The sequence below is a fragment of the Ornithodoros turicata genome, unplaced genomic scaffold (genome assembly GCF_037126465.1).
Source record: "Ornithodoros turicata isolate Travis unplaced genomic scaffold, ASM3712646v1 ctg00000746.1, whole genome shotgun sequence".
NCBI classification, from domain to species: domain Eukaryota; kingdom Metazoa; phylum Arthropoda; class Arachnida; order Ixodida; family Argasidae; genus Ornithodoros; species Ornithodoros turicata.
In genome coordinates this window covers 2,700,415-2,715,758 of record NW_026999400.1, presented here as the reverse complement: position 1 = coordinate 2,715,758, position 15,344 = coordinate 2,700,415, and the positions used below count along the sequence as shown (strand labels likewise).

The 15,344-nt window shown below is 44.3% G+C and overlaps 1 protein-coding gene across 1 annotated transcript in view; it reads left to right on the top strand.

Annotated features, from left to right (window-relative positions):
• The window catches only part of LOC135374756 (uncharacterized), a 283,547-nt gene that overhangs the window by 101,784 nt on the left and 166,419 nt on the right, over positions 1-15,344 (top strand). The window contains exon 2 of the mRNA XM_064607684.1: positions 342-377. Within this exon, the coding sequence (XP_064463754.1) occupies positions 342-377 (36 nt within the window). The remainder of the gene's footprint in view (positions 1-341; positions 378-15,344) is intronic.

Below are 15,344 nucleotides of genomic sequence, written 5' to 3'. Positions count from 1 at the left end.
TTATATATTTTTGCGGACGTTATTTCTCATGTAGTGTTTCGATCATACACTGCCAATATGATTGTTATTTCGTTGTTTGTCATACTGCATTTTTCTTATTTTGCGATTTTGTTATTATTTTCAATACCCTCCGGAGTGTTATTTTGAAATCGAGCGGAATACGAAGCGAAAAGTTACGTAACTGAACCGTAGATAGGCATACAGCATATATTCGTGATACGTGCTGCTAGGTGCTTCTAGAAGAGCGACAAAAGCTGGTTGATTCGATTGTATTTATCACATGCGTGTGTTGCGACGTGCTAAACAACATCGTGGTGATGAGTTACTTATTCTCTTTTCAGAGAACGAAGGAGTTGAAAACCGACCTCGTGCTCCAAGTGAGTACTGTCTGTTTCTATTTGTGTCTGTGTTTCTGTTTCTGTCTGTGTCTCTTTCTGTTTCTTTCGCTGTGGGTAGGTGGGGCAAAGCGTTGATACTGACGTTCAATATTTTTTTTTGATAGCATGTTAATGCGCATAGGGGGTGGGGGGGTATCGTTTATCTAAAGAAATAAAAAAAAATAAGAAAGAGAGGGCGGTCTGCCTGCCGAGACGGGAGTCAAGTTGCCACAAAGACAGAAAAAAAAAGGCAAGAAAAAAAAAACGGGACACAGCAACTAGCAGCGCATGGGCGGCCAAAATTCGACACTTAAAAGATTCTTCGATATTTTGGAAAAAGCACCCTTGGCGTGCCATACTGTTGGTTATTAGAGATATTTTATATAAAATTATGTCGCTAAGTAACCAAAATTTCTCACTTTGCCCCATGGGGAGGCCAAAGCGGAAAATATTGAGGGCCAATGTGGAAGGTGTGTACATTCTCCTACAGAGAGAATAAAAACTTTATTTGAAAAACACATAATGGTAAGCCGTAAAATTATGTTGTCTTGCACGCAACAGTCCACCCTAGATCAAAGCTGTTTGTCATGCAGGGATAGGTCAAGAATAAATACCCATTTTTGTTAAGATATCTGTAGAGTTCGAGTCAGAGTTAGGGGTAACAAACAAAAACAGTGGCGACTTTCCACTTTACCCCTTTTCACTTTGCCCCTCAGAGGTTCTCTGTCAATAAAAAGCAGTCCATGTTTGATATAGTAACTGCAAAAGTGAAAATTCCTGCCGTTAGATCTTTTTCTGCTTAGCCGTTGCTTGCTTGCCCCCGAAGGCGTAGCGAGCCAAGGGAGCTCATTTTCGGAACTTTTTACAAAAAAGCTCACTCAACAGCCTCACGGAACCACAACACAAAACACAAAAGGAATATGCAAACGACCTGGTGTATACTGAACGTTGGCAACATGTTCCTGAGCTAGGGAACACGTTGCAAACGTCACGCATAGCAGTTTAGAGTAAGCGCTGCTGAGAGATCGCTTGTTTTCACTCGCTACAGTATTCTTTCTGTCGTGCTAACATTTATCATATGACATACACGTTATCATAACGCGTTCGCTGCCATCACCTCCTTGACATTTGCAACGGAAGCGGAAACATCTCACTGGCACGCGCTGTTATTTCAGCGAGCGGAGAATACCCCAGCAACTTTTAGAGCATGAAGCGCTGGCACATTTTCGTTTAGGAAATTGTCTGGTCGTCGAGAGCGCGTTTTGCTTCAGAGCGCCGGAGTAAAGTTTTGGTTGTCGTTTTGCTCGCTTCCCTCTGCTTGCTCGGCAACCCAGGAAAACGACGTCCGGGATGCTCAACAATAGCTTGTTTATTTACACAACGACAATATTTACAGGAGATACTTACAACTCGACGAGACAGTCTGGGGGCTTAATCGTTTCATCGTCGTTACTGTCGTTACAAGCTAACGATCGTGGCGAGAAATTCAAAAGGGTGGGCACGTGACACATTGCGCGTGACGTATACCATGGCCTTCACGTATCGCGCGAAGAGCGCCGTGCACGTGTTTTATCACGTGCCCACCTTTTTGAATTTCCCGCCACTCGTTAGCTTGTAACGACCGTAACGACGATGAAGCGATTAAGCCCCCAGGTCTGTCCGCCCGCTAAGTCCGGCAGCCAAGTCACCCCCAATCGTTCACACGCGGCTTTTAAAAGCGTTGTGACAAAATTCACAGTTCTTGGAAATGCACCACGCGTGCTAAAACATACATTCTCATACAATACAGTCTCAAGGCTCGCCTCTTCGGAATCAATCTCCGTCTTAGGACATAACACAAAGCAAACCAATTTGAATGCACTCTTGCTCTTACTATCTCTGCTGTAAGCTTTCTCCAACCTGTCAGGGTCACTTTCCCCCAAAAAATCCAGCTCTTGTACTAGAAACACTTACGGATACAACCAACGGTAAGAATGACGACTACTACACAAAAGCTTCGGCCGACCTACTTTCTAGGTATCTTAGGTTTCTTAGCGTACTAGCATCATGGAAACAAAACAGGCATTTTTGTCAGGTCGCAAGTTCAACTTTTACAGCCGGTAACCATGTGGCCACTGATGTCGGACAGCAGAAACTTTGAGCGGTTAGCATACGTCATCGTCCGTTTCATGTCCTCCCAGGAAGATATTGAGTCGTCCACCTGACGTACCATGTCACCAAATAGCCGGCGGCGGCGTCCGTCGTCGAACACGAAAACATCGGGTCAGTGAGCAAACATGACAGAGATGAGGTAATCCACTGAATCCTATTCCATGAAGCGTTCAAAGTTGTCACATTCTAAATTCACCCTTATCGACATCGCGGTTCCTTCCACATATTAATAGTTCATAATTATTCCATCCTCCTTGCGCACATGCCCACGCACAGCATGCCTATTTGATTTCATACGGAAGTGATTTGGTGTGGATCCTCTAATGCAGGAGTAAATACCTCCATATTTGTCTCCACGCGTAACCTAACCTAACTTTATCGAGAAGTATCCAATGTCATTTTACTGTATATAGCATACCACAGCACCACTCAAATTACAAGTACTGAGCACTGCTTCGTGCGTACACCCTTAGCTGGTGAACGTTGAATCCTAAACGAAAACAACACCAATGACAGATAGATTTGCACGCGGTAATATGAGCCCGTCGAAGTTGAAGATGTCTGCAGTTTAAGGCACATCGGCCCATCAAAATGCGCGCACACACTTTGTAATCCCAGTAGCGTCGCTCAAGACATCTTTGTCGTTAATGGTAAACAGGCCGAAAGCGATCTCCTTCAACAGTTCTATTTACTATATCGAAGCCGGCACTCGTCATGCGCTCTTGTAGTGTTTGCTCAAGGAAGACGGGAAAAGCATAGGCGGTATTATTTGCTCGAAGGGAAAGTGCGGGAGTTACACGCTCAAATATCTCGAGGGAGGGGCATTCCTTTGCGTCTGTGTAAATAAAATGAAGAATAAAAAGACGAAAGGGGAAAGCGGAAAATGGAGTGTAGAGCTTGGAGAAAGTACAACGGGCAGAACGTTCACTCAGTTCAGCCCTCCCGTGGAATGCACGCCCGCTTTTATCACCTTTTAAAGGAGAGGCAAAAAAACACCATCAGCACAGGGCATGCTTCCTGCTCGCAGGTCTCTTTTTACTCACGTATTCAGCGAAGGTTCAGAAAAAGAAAGCACTATAACGAAATTGGAGTTTCAAGGGGAGTGAACCGTGAGAATGAGACAAAAGAATGGAGTCGTTGGAAAGTTGGAGACGCTCTTGTGCAGCTCCAGAACACTTGATGGGCGCTATGAACTCTCTCGGGATACTGTAAGCCCCGAGTCTTAAAATGTGGCCACAACACCCATGCTTTTAGCAGAAAACGCATCAGTGTGCAATGTGCGGGTTATCTGCTGGCAGCCTGCCTAGTGCCCCAGCATCTCCTCCATTTTGAATGGTCGACGGTCCAGTCTACCCAGTGCACTCTGCAGACACTGTTGGCTAGACACGAAGCGTCTACAGTGTACCAGCCCAGCAAACCACCAATGTCCCACAAATCTTCAGAAGATATATCGCCTTGGATATTTGGATATCCACTGGAGTTTCGTGTGGACCCAAGTTACACCCAGTGGATATCCACAGGAGTAGCATTTTCACCGTTTTATTTGGGCTCCTGGTGGTCTATTTAACGAATTTCACGGATATCTCGATATGTGCTGGGTATATTAGCACCCTACCATTTCAGTGCATATTCACCTATTATGAGATATATCAAGAGGCATTATTTGTCATTCCATATTACTACTAGGTTTGCGGTATGCGGCAGCAGCACTGTGCAGCAGCACTGTGTATAGTATATAAATGGATTACCCCACCATGCCGCCTCACTTGGGCACTGGGGCGGAGGAGGAGAACCATTCGAATCCCACAGCAGCCTCTCTGTATTGGCATCAGAGCGGAAGACCAGCCACACAGACTGGCTCCCTCTAACGTTTCACACGGACTAAACTAAGGCTACGTAGATGCCAACTCTAGAGCAATATGATCTCTAGATTAATATGTGTGCTGGACGTCACCATGCAACGAACGAATACTCGCGGAAAGTTGCGAACGTGACAACGGCACACTGTACTTGGCCACCTAAAAGTGAAGTACATACGTACCTCTATCATCTTCAAAGAGGACCGAAGATGTCTGCCACCGTCTTGCAAAGTGCACAGCTCCCAGCACAGCTCTCTCTCTACGAATAGCGCGACGAACCCCTGCTCGAACAAGATTTAGCACTTCTGCTACACTACGGACGCGGCCACCCTGTGCTGCAATGCAGCGGGAAATCAGCAGCCTTCTATTAGAGAACTCTGTAAAGCATATACTGCAATATAAATTTCCTGGGCTCACGTTCGTTAACTATAGTCTGGCGTAAAACTCTCGTAACGCTGAGGAAGGCTGATGCGTTTTTGCAATTCCTGTGCATCTGCATCGAATGAAAGTATACCAAACATCATTGCTGACATCATTGGCTGTTAAATACTGTGTTTTTAATTCAATTTATCATCTAGAATGTGATTAGCTGCTCAGCAAAGCTGCAAAGGAAATGCGTTCACCCTGTCGCTTGAAGAACGCTACGTAAATACTTTGCACAGACAGCAGCACGCCAACGTTCTTATTTGTTCACTCTATATCTTACGCTCACAGTTTCCTTGCTCTCAGTGCTACCGAAACATTACTACTAAATTGACAGGACAAGATTTCATAAACGTCCCTCACATCCGTATGTCGCTAGATTATATCGTGGTGACGTCTCTGAGACGTTCAATTAGTGATGCATCCTGGTCTCTTGGATACTCTATACAAACACTGCAAAGGGACTTGCAAATTGCTTTATACATGGGAATTCAAATATCCAGAGCACGATATTCTGTAGACCTTCCTTGGACATTTGTTGTTTAGTGGGTAAAATTACGACGCAAATGTCGCTGTGGGATATCGTATGCATATCTTATCGATGTTCGGATATTCAGGACGGGAGTAGGCACCCCGCGTCCCCCGGTGATTCGCAAGTCCGACATGCGACGTTCCGGGGACTCCTATCCGACCGAGTGTTCCAGAAGAGAGCACATTTGAGAAATGTCATAGGAAAGACATGTGCTGCGCTAGCGATATTCAATCCATTATGGGGTGGAATAAGAGTCCTTTTTAGAACACGTCCTTTCTATGCCGTCTCCTTCTGCTCTTTTTTATTTATTTATTTTTATTTATTTATTTATTTTTATTTATTTATTTATTTTTATTTATTTATTTATTTATTTATTTATTTTTATTTATTTATTTATTTATTTATTTATTTTTATTTATTTATTTATTTTTTATTTTTTTGTAGCTCGTGACGCGATAACACTTGCACTTCATTCAGCGAGGCACGACAACTGTGTGCTACAACTATACGGTCGTGCTTGCTATCAGATTACTCTAGTTGCAGTAGGCTACAATCTCTTTCAACAGTGCGCGTATGTAAATGTGCATCTCTCTCTCGCCACAAGCAGATGACTTCCATCCGCAGAACGGCTTCATGAAAGCCGACACTGAAGTACGCGTCTCTATTCACAAGTGCGGTGTCAGGCGACGGCTGTTCCGGCGAAAGGGAGCACTCCAAGAATTGCGGTCCTGCCCCGAGGAGTATGGCTATCGATTATGCATATGGCTCTTGTTGGCTTCTTTGCCTTCGGCAGGAGAGAAGTCAGGGGAGAAACATAAATCTACTGAGTACACGTCGGCGCGTTAGCTGTACATAGAGCTGCCCCTGGCAAATATAAATGTGCTGTTTTAGCTCTGGTATAGCGTATATGTTGTTGCTTAGTTATATACAGTCTCCTAGCTGATGAAGAGGGTGTTAATAAATCTACAATGCGCATTTCTAGGCTCATTGGAAGTCATGAACAAAAAGGTTACCGGAAACATATTTGTATAAAGATGCTTTTGAACCAAAACGAAAACGTTTGTAAACATTGGGATTATATTTGATTTTCTAAGCAAAACCATGCGACATTCTTTCTTAATCGAATGCACTATTCCTCGCACTGGGAGGTTAATGGTAGTCAGGATCATCGTTAGAAGTCCTGAAAGTTCTTAATAAATGTGAAGTGTCTGTATAAATAGACGTGTATAAATTTTACGCATTATGGAGACCACACAAGTTATAAACCGACTGTAGTGCGCCATTGTAAATTGCGTTGTTTTCTTTTTTTTTTCTTTTTTGTGTGTGATAGGTAGGCTTGCAGTGGGCAGAGCGTCAACATGTGCAACGTCCTTCTTTGCTAATCAAAAGTTCCAAAAACATCGCTTTGCACGTTCAACATAACTAAAGGAGTCGGCTGAACGAGTCGTCAGGCTAACGAACCTTGATCGACGCTTGGCTGTGGTCACAAACTATTCAATTTCTCAATTCAATTGCGTTCAATTTTCCCTCTTTTTTCTTACAAACAAATAAATGACAAACTGTTATTTCTTGGTCCTTTCAAAAGATATTCAATCTCTGCTCGTCGTTATGCTTCCTCTTCTTCTTCTTCTTCCAGCCCAATTATGTGCCCTGCTAGTCTTGTAATGGAAAAGAAAGGACGTCACTTCATCTGCAATCGTGGAGCAATGCAGTAGATACTTTTTGAATATCTATTTCCAGGAAGAAATAGTCCCAGTAGCCCGAGTGCAGGTTTGCCATTTCTTCGACATATTTGCAAACATAGGTGCCCTTCCTGTCCATAGGTGTCCTTCCAGGGGTACTGTCCACGGAGGTGTCCCTCCGTGAACAGTACCCCTCCCATCACTCGTCTCATGCTCCATCGAATGTAAATAGTGCATATCCCTATTGTATCATGAAGCGTAGCAATGTATATATCGTCCCTCATAGGCTCATAGCTCCTAAGTTATAAATATTGTTTTGAGGCGCTGTCCATGTACTGACCGTTCCACGTCGTATTAAATTTTCCTACAAGAACTTAAAGCCGTAAACGGAACGGCCGTAAGAAAAGACCGTAGCTAGTCAACGGCCTTCCTTCCAAAGATTCCAGTCCGCCTCCAATCTGATGTCACAAACCTTCGCTGCATTTCGGACGTATCGGCAACCCCGTCATAGCCTCTATAGCCGTCATCGGCAACACTCTCAATTTACCTCGAGTGCACGAAGCCGCACCCAGTCCCTCACCCACAATGTTGAAAGCGGCGCAAATACCGGTAAAGAAAGCTACAACATCTGTAGGAAATCCACAGAAAAAGCGGTGCGTCTTGCCAAGTGCGAACAACTCTGGACCATGTATTTGAAATGCCGCCGTCGTCTGCTAAACTACCGCGCGTTGCATTTTTTTGGGCGCTGACGTTGCTGCTCGCTCGCGCCACCAGGCCCACAGAAACAGGTCTAGAGGGCAGAACAAAGCGTGGGTGCACCACGCACTGAGGAACAGCCTGTCATCAGAGTGAGAGAGGGCGAGAGCCAGAGGAGGACAGGAAAAACCGGCCGCATCAAAACGAAATTGTGCAGGACGCTCGAAAATTTAGCATTTCCGCAACTTTTATACTGGAGAACAGAAGCTCGCTGCGGTTTCGATTTGTGCGGATTAAAGTACCCAATCTTGTGCACTACAACTGTGCAATTATACGTAAACCTATTTTCACTAATTAAGGGTATTCACTATGAAAGTTCATTGCAACTTGTACTAATTGCTCAACTTTAAGTAAGCCATATCGGGAATATTTGATATATTATCGTTTTCGGAACGTTATGTATCTCGCTCCACAAGTAGCCTTAAATCGACTTAGATTGATTCACCTGCTAAAGATCTTCCCAGGATTAAGCAATACTTAGAACATTGAGATCGAGGGAACAGACGAAAAAAAAAAAAAAAAGAAAGGCACACGAACGACACGAAAGAGTCTCGATGGATATGAAGAAACCACCAGCTCGCCTGCTTTCTCGCATTTCTGTGTGTTACATCTTGCTTCTTTAAAGCACTTTCCAGTATAGTATACTTTGTCTGTCTACATTGTATTTTCTGTCTTTAAACCTTGATTTCTGTACCTTTCAGCGTTCCCAGCTTGGCGCACTATATCAATTTTGCTTCTTTTTTGGTCACGGTGCTCTTCGGACGTACCGAGTATGTACAGTGTCAGACGTGACATCGTGAGGAAGTTTGAAAAGCTGGAGCTTGAACCTCAGGCCATTGTGCAGCTCACTGCGCTACCTCTTTAGGCCGTCTCTTTTTAAAATCCAAACTTAAAAGGGAACTCTCTGTGGAATTCGCGTCATTATCCCGCGTTCCCCTGCCCATTGTCGCTTCCACGAACATGATCTAGACAGACGACATTATTATTAAACGCGTGGGCTCATAACGACAAGGGCGGAGTTTGTTCCGTGCCATAAATGGATGGAGGCACGCCAAAATACAATCAGTAGAACGAATACTGTTCTGCCTTGTTTTCGGCGCATAGAAGATTGGGCGACGAACGCTGTTCTTTAGAGGTGCCATATATGAAGCGCGTTCCGCAGGAAAAGAAACGCGTTTCCTGCACGAAGCACGCCCACCGCCTTCAAAGCACGTTTCCTTCGTAATGTGCTGTCAAAAGCAGAAATTTCAAATATTACCCGGTGCATGAAATATTCTGACATGTGCTCAAAGAGTATCAGTATGCGGCGGATGAAGTTTTGAAATGTGTGCGTGCGAAGGTCTTGTGAGGTGTGCAATAGCGGCGAAAGGAGCGAACTTCGCCAATATCTGTCACTGCAAACAAGCACTATACTTCCGCGCGAAAACGAGTATGCTGAAATCCGCATGCGGAGTATGTAAGCGTCGATAGTGAAATTTGAAAATGTCTGGCAAATTAATGGATTATTATTCTTACAACTGCGAAGATGACATGCTGCCAACATATTGCTAATGAGGTTCAACTGATATGACGTTTTCTAATGTGAATTATACCGCTTAGGATGCACAGTCCAGAACAAGCACGACTCCCCCAACATAGGTGTCTTGCCCTCTTTGTGTAAGAAAATATCCGTAGATAAAAAGTAAGTGACATGCCCGCGAGATAAGGTAAAAAGAATGGCGATTAATCGGTTAGAAGCACGAACAATATAATTACGAGACTTTCGGGTGCAGTAGTCTGCAGACCACTGCACGAAAGTCTTGTAATTAAATTATTTATGCTTGTAACCGGTTAATCGGCATTCTTTTAACCAAAGAAAATATCTATAGGAAAGGTATAGGCAAGTTGGTTTCACCTTGCATTCTGGAGTACTGCAGGCAAAGCACGCTTTAAAGGCAGCCACCTTGGAAATAATGATGGAATTCATCAAATTTCTCCGAAATCATTGTGCAAAAAAATTTTATTTTCTGATTCATTTCAAATACATGAGTATCATATAGGCTTTCACACAGGTAAATTTCGTGTGTGTTGCGGGCATTCAAGACTTATGTGGCATGTGGCTATACAGGGTGTTTCGATTGATCTGCAACAAATTTTCATAAAAAGGAGATTTGCCTCAGGGCTGTTTTAGCTTTGTCATGGGAGTATGCGACTGGGCTACTAGTAGGAAACCAATTTTTTGCTTAATTAGGAAACTAATTAACAGATATATTTTGATCAACTTTTTAATTATTGACTTGAGGGAGCACATTGCAATTGCAATATTAAAGCATGATCACCACATGATCCGCTCGAACCACTGGTGAAGCACTAAATTAATCTCAGCGCGTGCTATAGACGTATGTATTCCACCTCGGCCGTCCGCTGGAAATAAAGTGATCGCAAAAAGGGCGACGGTGACGTCGGTATCTCCGTCCTACCTTAACGTCACAGAAGAACGTCAGAACGTCATGCGTGATATTGGCAAACCCTTATCGCGGTATGTTTCACGATCTTTGTTCTCTTTTTCTTTTTCCTCCCATTCGTTCCTTGATGTGTTCGCAGTCGCTTGCCGTATCAGTCATTTCATCCTGCCGGACACAGCTCTTGCCCTTCCCTGGTACGATAAGCGCTGATATGTAGTGGTGATGCGAAAAGATCTTTGCAAGCAAAAAAGAAAAACAAAACAAAACAAAAAGATCGTGAAACATTACGCTTTTCTGTGACGTTAAGTGAGGGCGGAGACATCGACGTCACCGTCGCTCTTTACCGACCACTTCAGGTGCGCAACAGACGGCAGAGCTGAAATAATTAGGTCAGTGGCGCGCGCTGCGATTACTTTCGTGCTTCGTCAGTGGTTCGAGCGCATCATGTGAAGATCAAACTTTAATATTACAATTGCAATGTGCTCCCTAAAGTTAATAAAAGTTTATTGAAATATCTCTGTTAATTAATCCCCTAATTGAGAATAAATACGGCTTCCTAGTAGCAGCCCCGTCGAGTAATCCAATGGCGAATGTAAAAGCGTCCTAGAGCACCTCCCCTTTTTATGATAATTTGTTGCAGCTAAAAAGAAACACCCTGTATAGTGAGCCTTCAAGCTCTGCGGGCAAAAACAACTACATCAGCTATTTCATCGGAGGAAGTCTGCGGGAAGCTCTGCGAAGAACACCAGTGAGGAAGCTCCATAGTTGCGTTTCATTACTACTCACATTTACAATACTTGCGTTGTGTACGGTGCCTCGAAAATGTCTTGCTCGCTCGAAATGTCGCCGGTATGCTCGACTCTATGTGACGCGCGTGCCCTTCGTATCATCAATATCTCCCAGCGCACGCTACTGGCAAACTCCATACACGATGGCAACACGATACCACTGTGCTTTCCATATTGAAATTTGCTCCCTTTCTGCCGTTACGTCGCAGGGCCCGATACTTTGTACGGCCGTCTCCCATTGAATGAATCTCAATGTAACATTCACGGTGTCACCCAGGCAACGTTTGAATTCTCCTAATCTGGAGGTATCTGTCTCTCAGATGCGACACGAGTGGCAAAGTGCCGCTCTCAAGAGTGTGCTGCTTTCGGGATAACGAGCATAACTGATGCCTTCGCTAGCATGTTCGCGAATATGACATAAAGAAGTGGTCGCATCTCAGTAGTAGATGTGAAGTTCCACGAACGGCCAGGATATTTTAAAAAAAGCGTGCTCATCGTCTTACAAGAACACATGAGTAACGATAAACAAAATATCAAAATGGATATACATAAAATGGATGAAAACAATTTTTGAAAACAAAAAATCCCACATTTATGCTGGGATCCCTCTCCAGTTCCGCCCCTAGTATATCAAAATCATACCTGGAACTGTAACACGCAACGTCTGACACCATCGGGGCCTGCTAGGAACCAGGCTTTATTTGTGGAGGTTCAAGTGAATGACATGACGACACATTGCAATCTATATTAAGTATTCCAGCGAATCACGATAGTGTTGGAGGCGGCAAAAGCCAGAACTCGTCTTCTCTCGCGTATGTGTTGTTTCAGTGTTGCGTGATCAGCTGAGCGTCTTGCTTCGTATCGCGTTATCTTCGAGCCTTCTCGTATAATGCCCCTGTCACACGGGCATTTTCGATCCTGCTCGACCGAACCTGCTTGAACCCAATGCAGATTGGCTAACCTTTCCTTTCTTTTTTTCTTAATAAACATACCCCCCCCCCCCCCCCCCCCAATGCAGATCGGATGGTGCTACACGGCCGCTTCCAAGCAGGATCGAACTTTGATCCTGTTTGACTCAAGACAGTTCCCATAACAGGATTGAGAATTTCAAGACGGCTCGACGGCCGCCATTTGCATCCTCGACCCCGGTGAACTGCCATAACTTCGACTGACATAACTGGCCGTGTAGCAGCGTCAAAACTCGAGCGTGCTCGGGAAGTTCGATGCAGATCGGCTTCGAGAAGGATCGAAATGCCCGTGTGACAGGGGTATAATTTACGTAAGTTCCGCGAGAGACGTTAAATACAGCGTGACGTGTGTTGAGCTTTCACGGCGCACGTCAAACAAATTGATCCACAGTCCGACCACTGCGGCATCACCCACGATCACGGTCGTCTGGCGACGTAAAGTCACGAATTATTATTATTATTAATTTACGTCAGGGTAATAGCTCTAACACGGTTTGTTTTCTCTACTATTATAAGGAGCTGAGCAGTAACTTGTTATTCGCTATCCGGTTCCGTGGGAAACATTGTAACCGCAGGAACATACGCCAGCGCCTCGCAGTGTGGCAGCCCTTGCGGAACGTACCCAGACAAATCTTTCACAATATTTTCTGGTACTCTTCTGCAATATTTGTAACCGAAGCGAAATGGCACTGACAAACAACAACAACAAATAAATTAACTACTATAATGAATGGGGAAACGTAAGGTGCGGCCCACTACCCCAAGGCAAAAGCTGACAAGCTGGTGGTGCATGCCTGTGGAGTAAGACCGAATTCCCTGTCTCGGGCCTTACTTTACAGTCAATATTTGAAACGTTGTTTAAATAAGTATAATTGTTGCATTGTTGTTCGCCGGCTCGTAGAAACCGTTACTTCAAATACACCTCGCAAGTGAGTCTTGTGGTCCTGAATATAGTTATTCGTTGCTCACCCAAAGTCCGTGGCTCTGGAACGCGTAAATTTTGTTTTACTTCGAGGCTTTTACAGGTTTTTACACGAAATGCCGCGTTCTACGATTGAGGGGTAGTAGTGTGCTTTACTAGGCTTTGCAAGACTACACGCGTGTCTTAACGTGTATTATGCTGCAAGTATACGGTATTATGAATAAGGGCTCGTCGTCTTTGTTTGTTCTCCGTGTGTTTCTAAGCTTAGATTTCTGCCTTATATATAAAATTTTTATTTCTGCTCACGATGAAAAACGTCAAGTCACCGTTCCAACATTCCTGCGAAGCTGGGCCGAAGAGATTTCAGGCACGTATTTTTCCTCCAGGGACATGGTGGTGGCACGCCTGTTGTTGTTCAAACGTGTAAGGACAGAACGATTGAACTCGCACAGGAATTCGTACGTTGAGCATTGCATTTAAAGTAGAAGTCAATATTTGTCTATGCCCTGTGTGAGAACCAGCAACGTCAGCTATTGCACGATGGTGGTAAAGCTTAACCAGTTGAGCCGTCCCATCAGCCACCCCATCGTCCCCTGCCACTTTTTCTTTTCCTTTTCTGCTTCTTTTTCTTTTTTTCTTCTCTCTTTTCGGAATAGCAAGTCGGCATTGGCCTGTCTGACCTTTCCCTCTTTCTTTATCTTTAATAAACATATCCCCCCCCCTCATTTAGATGTGCAGAGTGCAGGAAAACTGTCGAATCTTTGTGGCACTTGTCCTCTCAGCACCTGGTTCCCGGTGTCTTTTGCAACTCTGTCTTCTTTCTCTTGTTTAGCGCATGTGTCAGTGCTACGAGGCAGCGTCTTAGCAGGTTGCGAGTCTTGTACGGCGATATCATGTTCGAACGCGCTAGCGGCTTCTGTGGCCTTACAGTCGCAGAAGATGAGTACTAGGACTTTAGAATGAATACAATTAAATTAGAACGAATACGATGAAACAGTTTATATTTAATGTAACGCCTACATGCATGTAACGGAGGGATGCAACATCCCTGGTCCGGACAAAATGGTATCTGGTTGCGTGGGCGGATATCATGGTCCCGCAAGGTTCTGCGCGCCCAAAAATACAGGAGCCTGGTTGTGGACAACCGATGAAACGGATCATAGCTGACAGAGAGTTGTCATTCGCCCTTCTGATTTGTTGAAATTAGGAGACATGCGCTTTTTTTCTTTTTTCATTACCATTGATGTTAATGGACAATAAAAGCTGCACGTCATTCGCAAAAGCGATACCATGCGTTGCATCGGTTGTATTGAGCGTATTGCGGTCTATTCCTTTCACCGGCAGTCCTTACTCTCTCTCTCTCTGTCTTCCCTTAGTTCAATGGAGAGACAACGTGACAATGTTATGAGGCGGTTCTCCAAGGCCTTGTTACCTTCTGCGTATTTCTGGCAGAGACGTTGGAAAATGATGCCAGTGTTCTTTTACAAAAGGAACAACAACAATAAATGAAGGAGAAGTGATGATGACATGGGATGATATAAAAGGAAGTATGACAGAGTTTTATGCAACATGGCGCGTTACCGCTCTTATTCGTTTCAATCATAGGTCGGCATTTTGCTAAGAATTCATTCAACATCACATCATTGTCAGTTTTCCGCAAAGCCCATCACATCACATCACCGTCATAAACCATCACATCACGAGCCCGTAACTCAACTTCAACCTCAGAATTCATCACTTCATAACCCATCATTCAACTTCAACTTCAGAATTCATCACATCATAACCCATCATTCAACTTCAACTTCGGAACCCATCACATCACATCACATCATTCAACTTCAACTTCAGAATCCATCACATCACAACCCATCATTCAACTTCAGAACCCATCATCAGAATTCAACTTCATATCCCATCACGGTTTTGAAGTTGAATTCCTATGATGGGTTCTGAAGTCGGTGATGGATTTTGAAGTTGAAGTCTGTGATGGGGTTTTGACGTTGAATTCCTATGATGGGTTCTGAAGTCGGTGATGGATTTTGAAGTTGAAGTTTGTGATGGGGCTTTGAAGTTGAATTCCTATGATGGGTTCGGAAGTCGGTGATGGATTTTGAAGTTGAAGTTTGTGATGGAGTTTTAAAGTTGAATTCCTATGATGGGTGCTGAAGTCGGTGATGGGGGTTTTTGAAGTTGAACTCCAAGAAAGGCCTACGTGGGTTGTGCCCGGCTGCAGGATTACGACGTTAGCGTCCTGCTCGCCTGTGTTTGCGTGGGTTTGCTGGTAGTGGCAGCAAAAGCGTAAGCGAAGGAGGGGTATGCTGCTTGGAGGGTGCGGTCAGCCTGCACTCGGTTGGACTTGGAAGCAGGGTTTACCAATGAAGGAGGAAAGGGAGGGATGCCACGTTTGACCTCCGCTGTCGCATGTGAACTGCGGAAGGT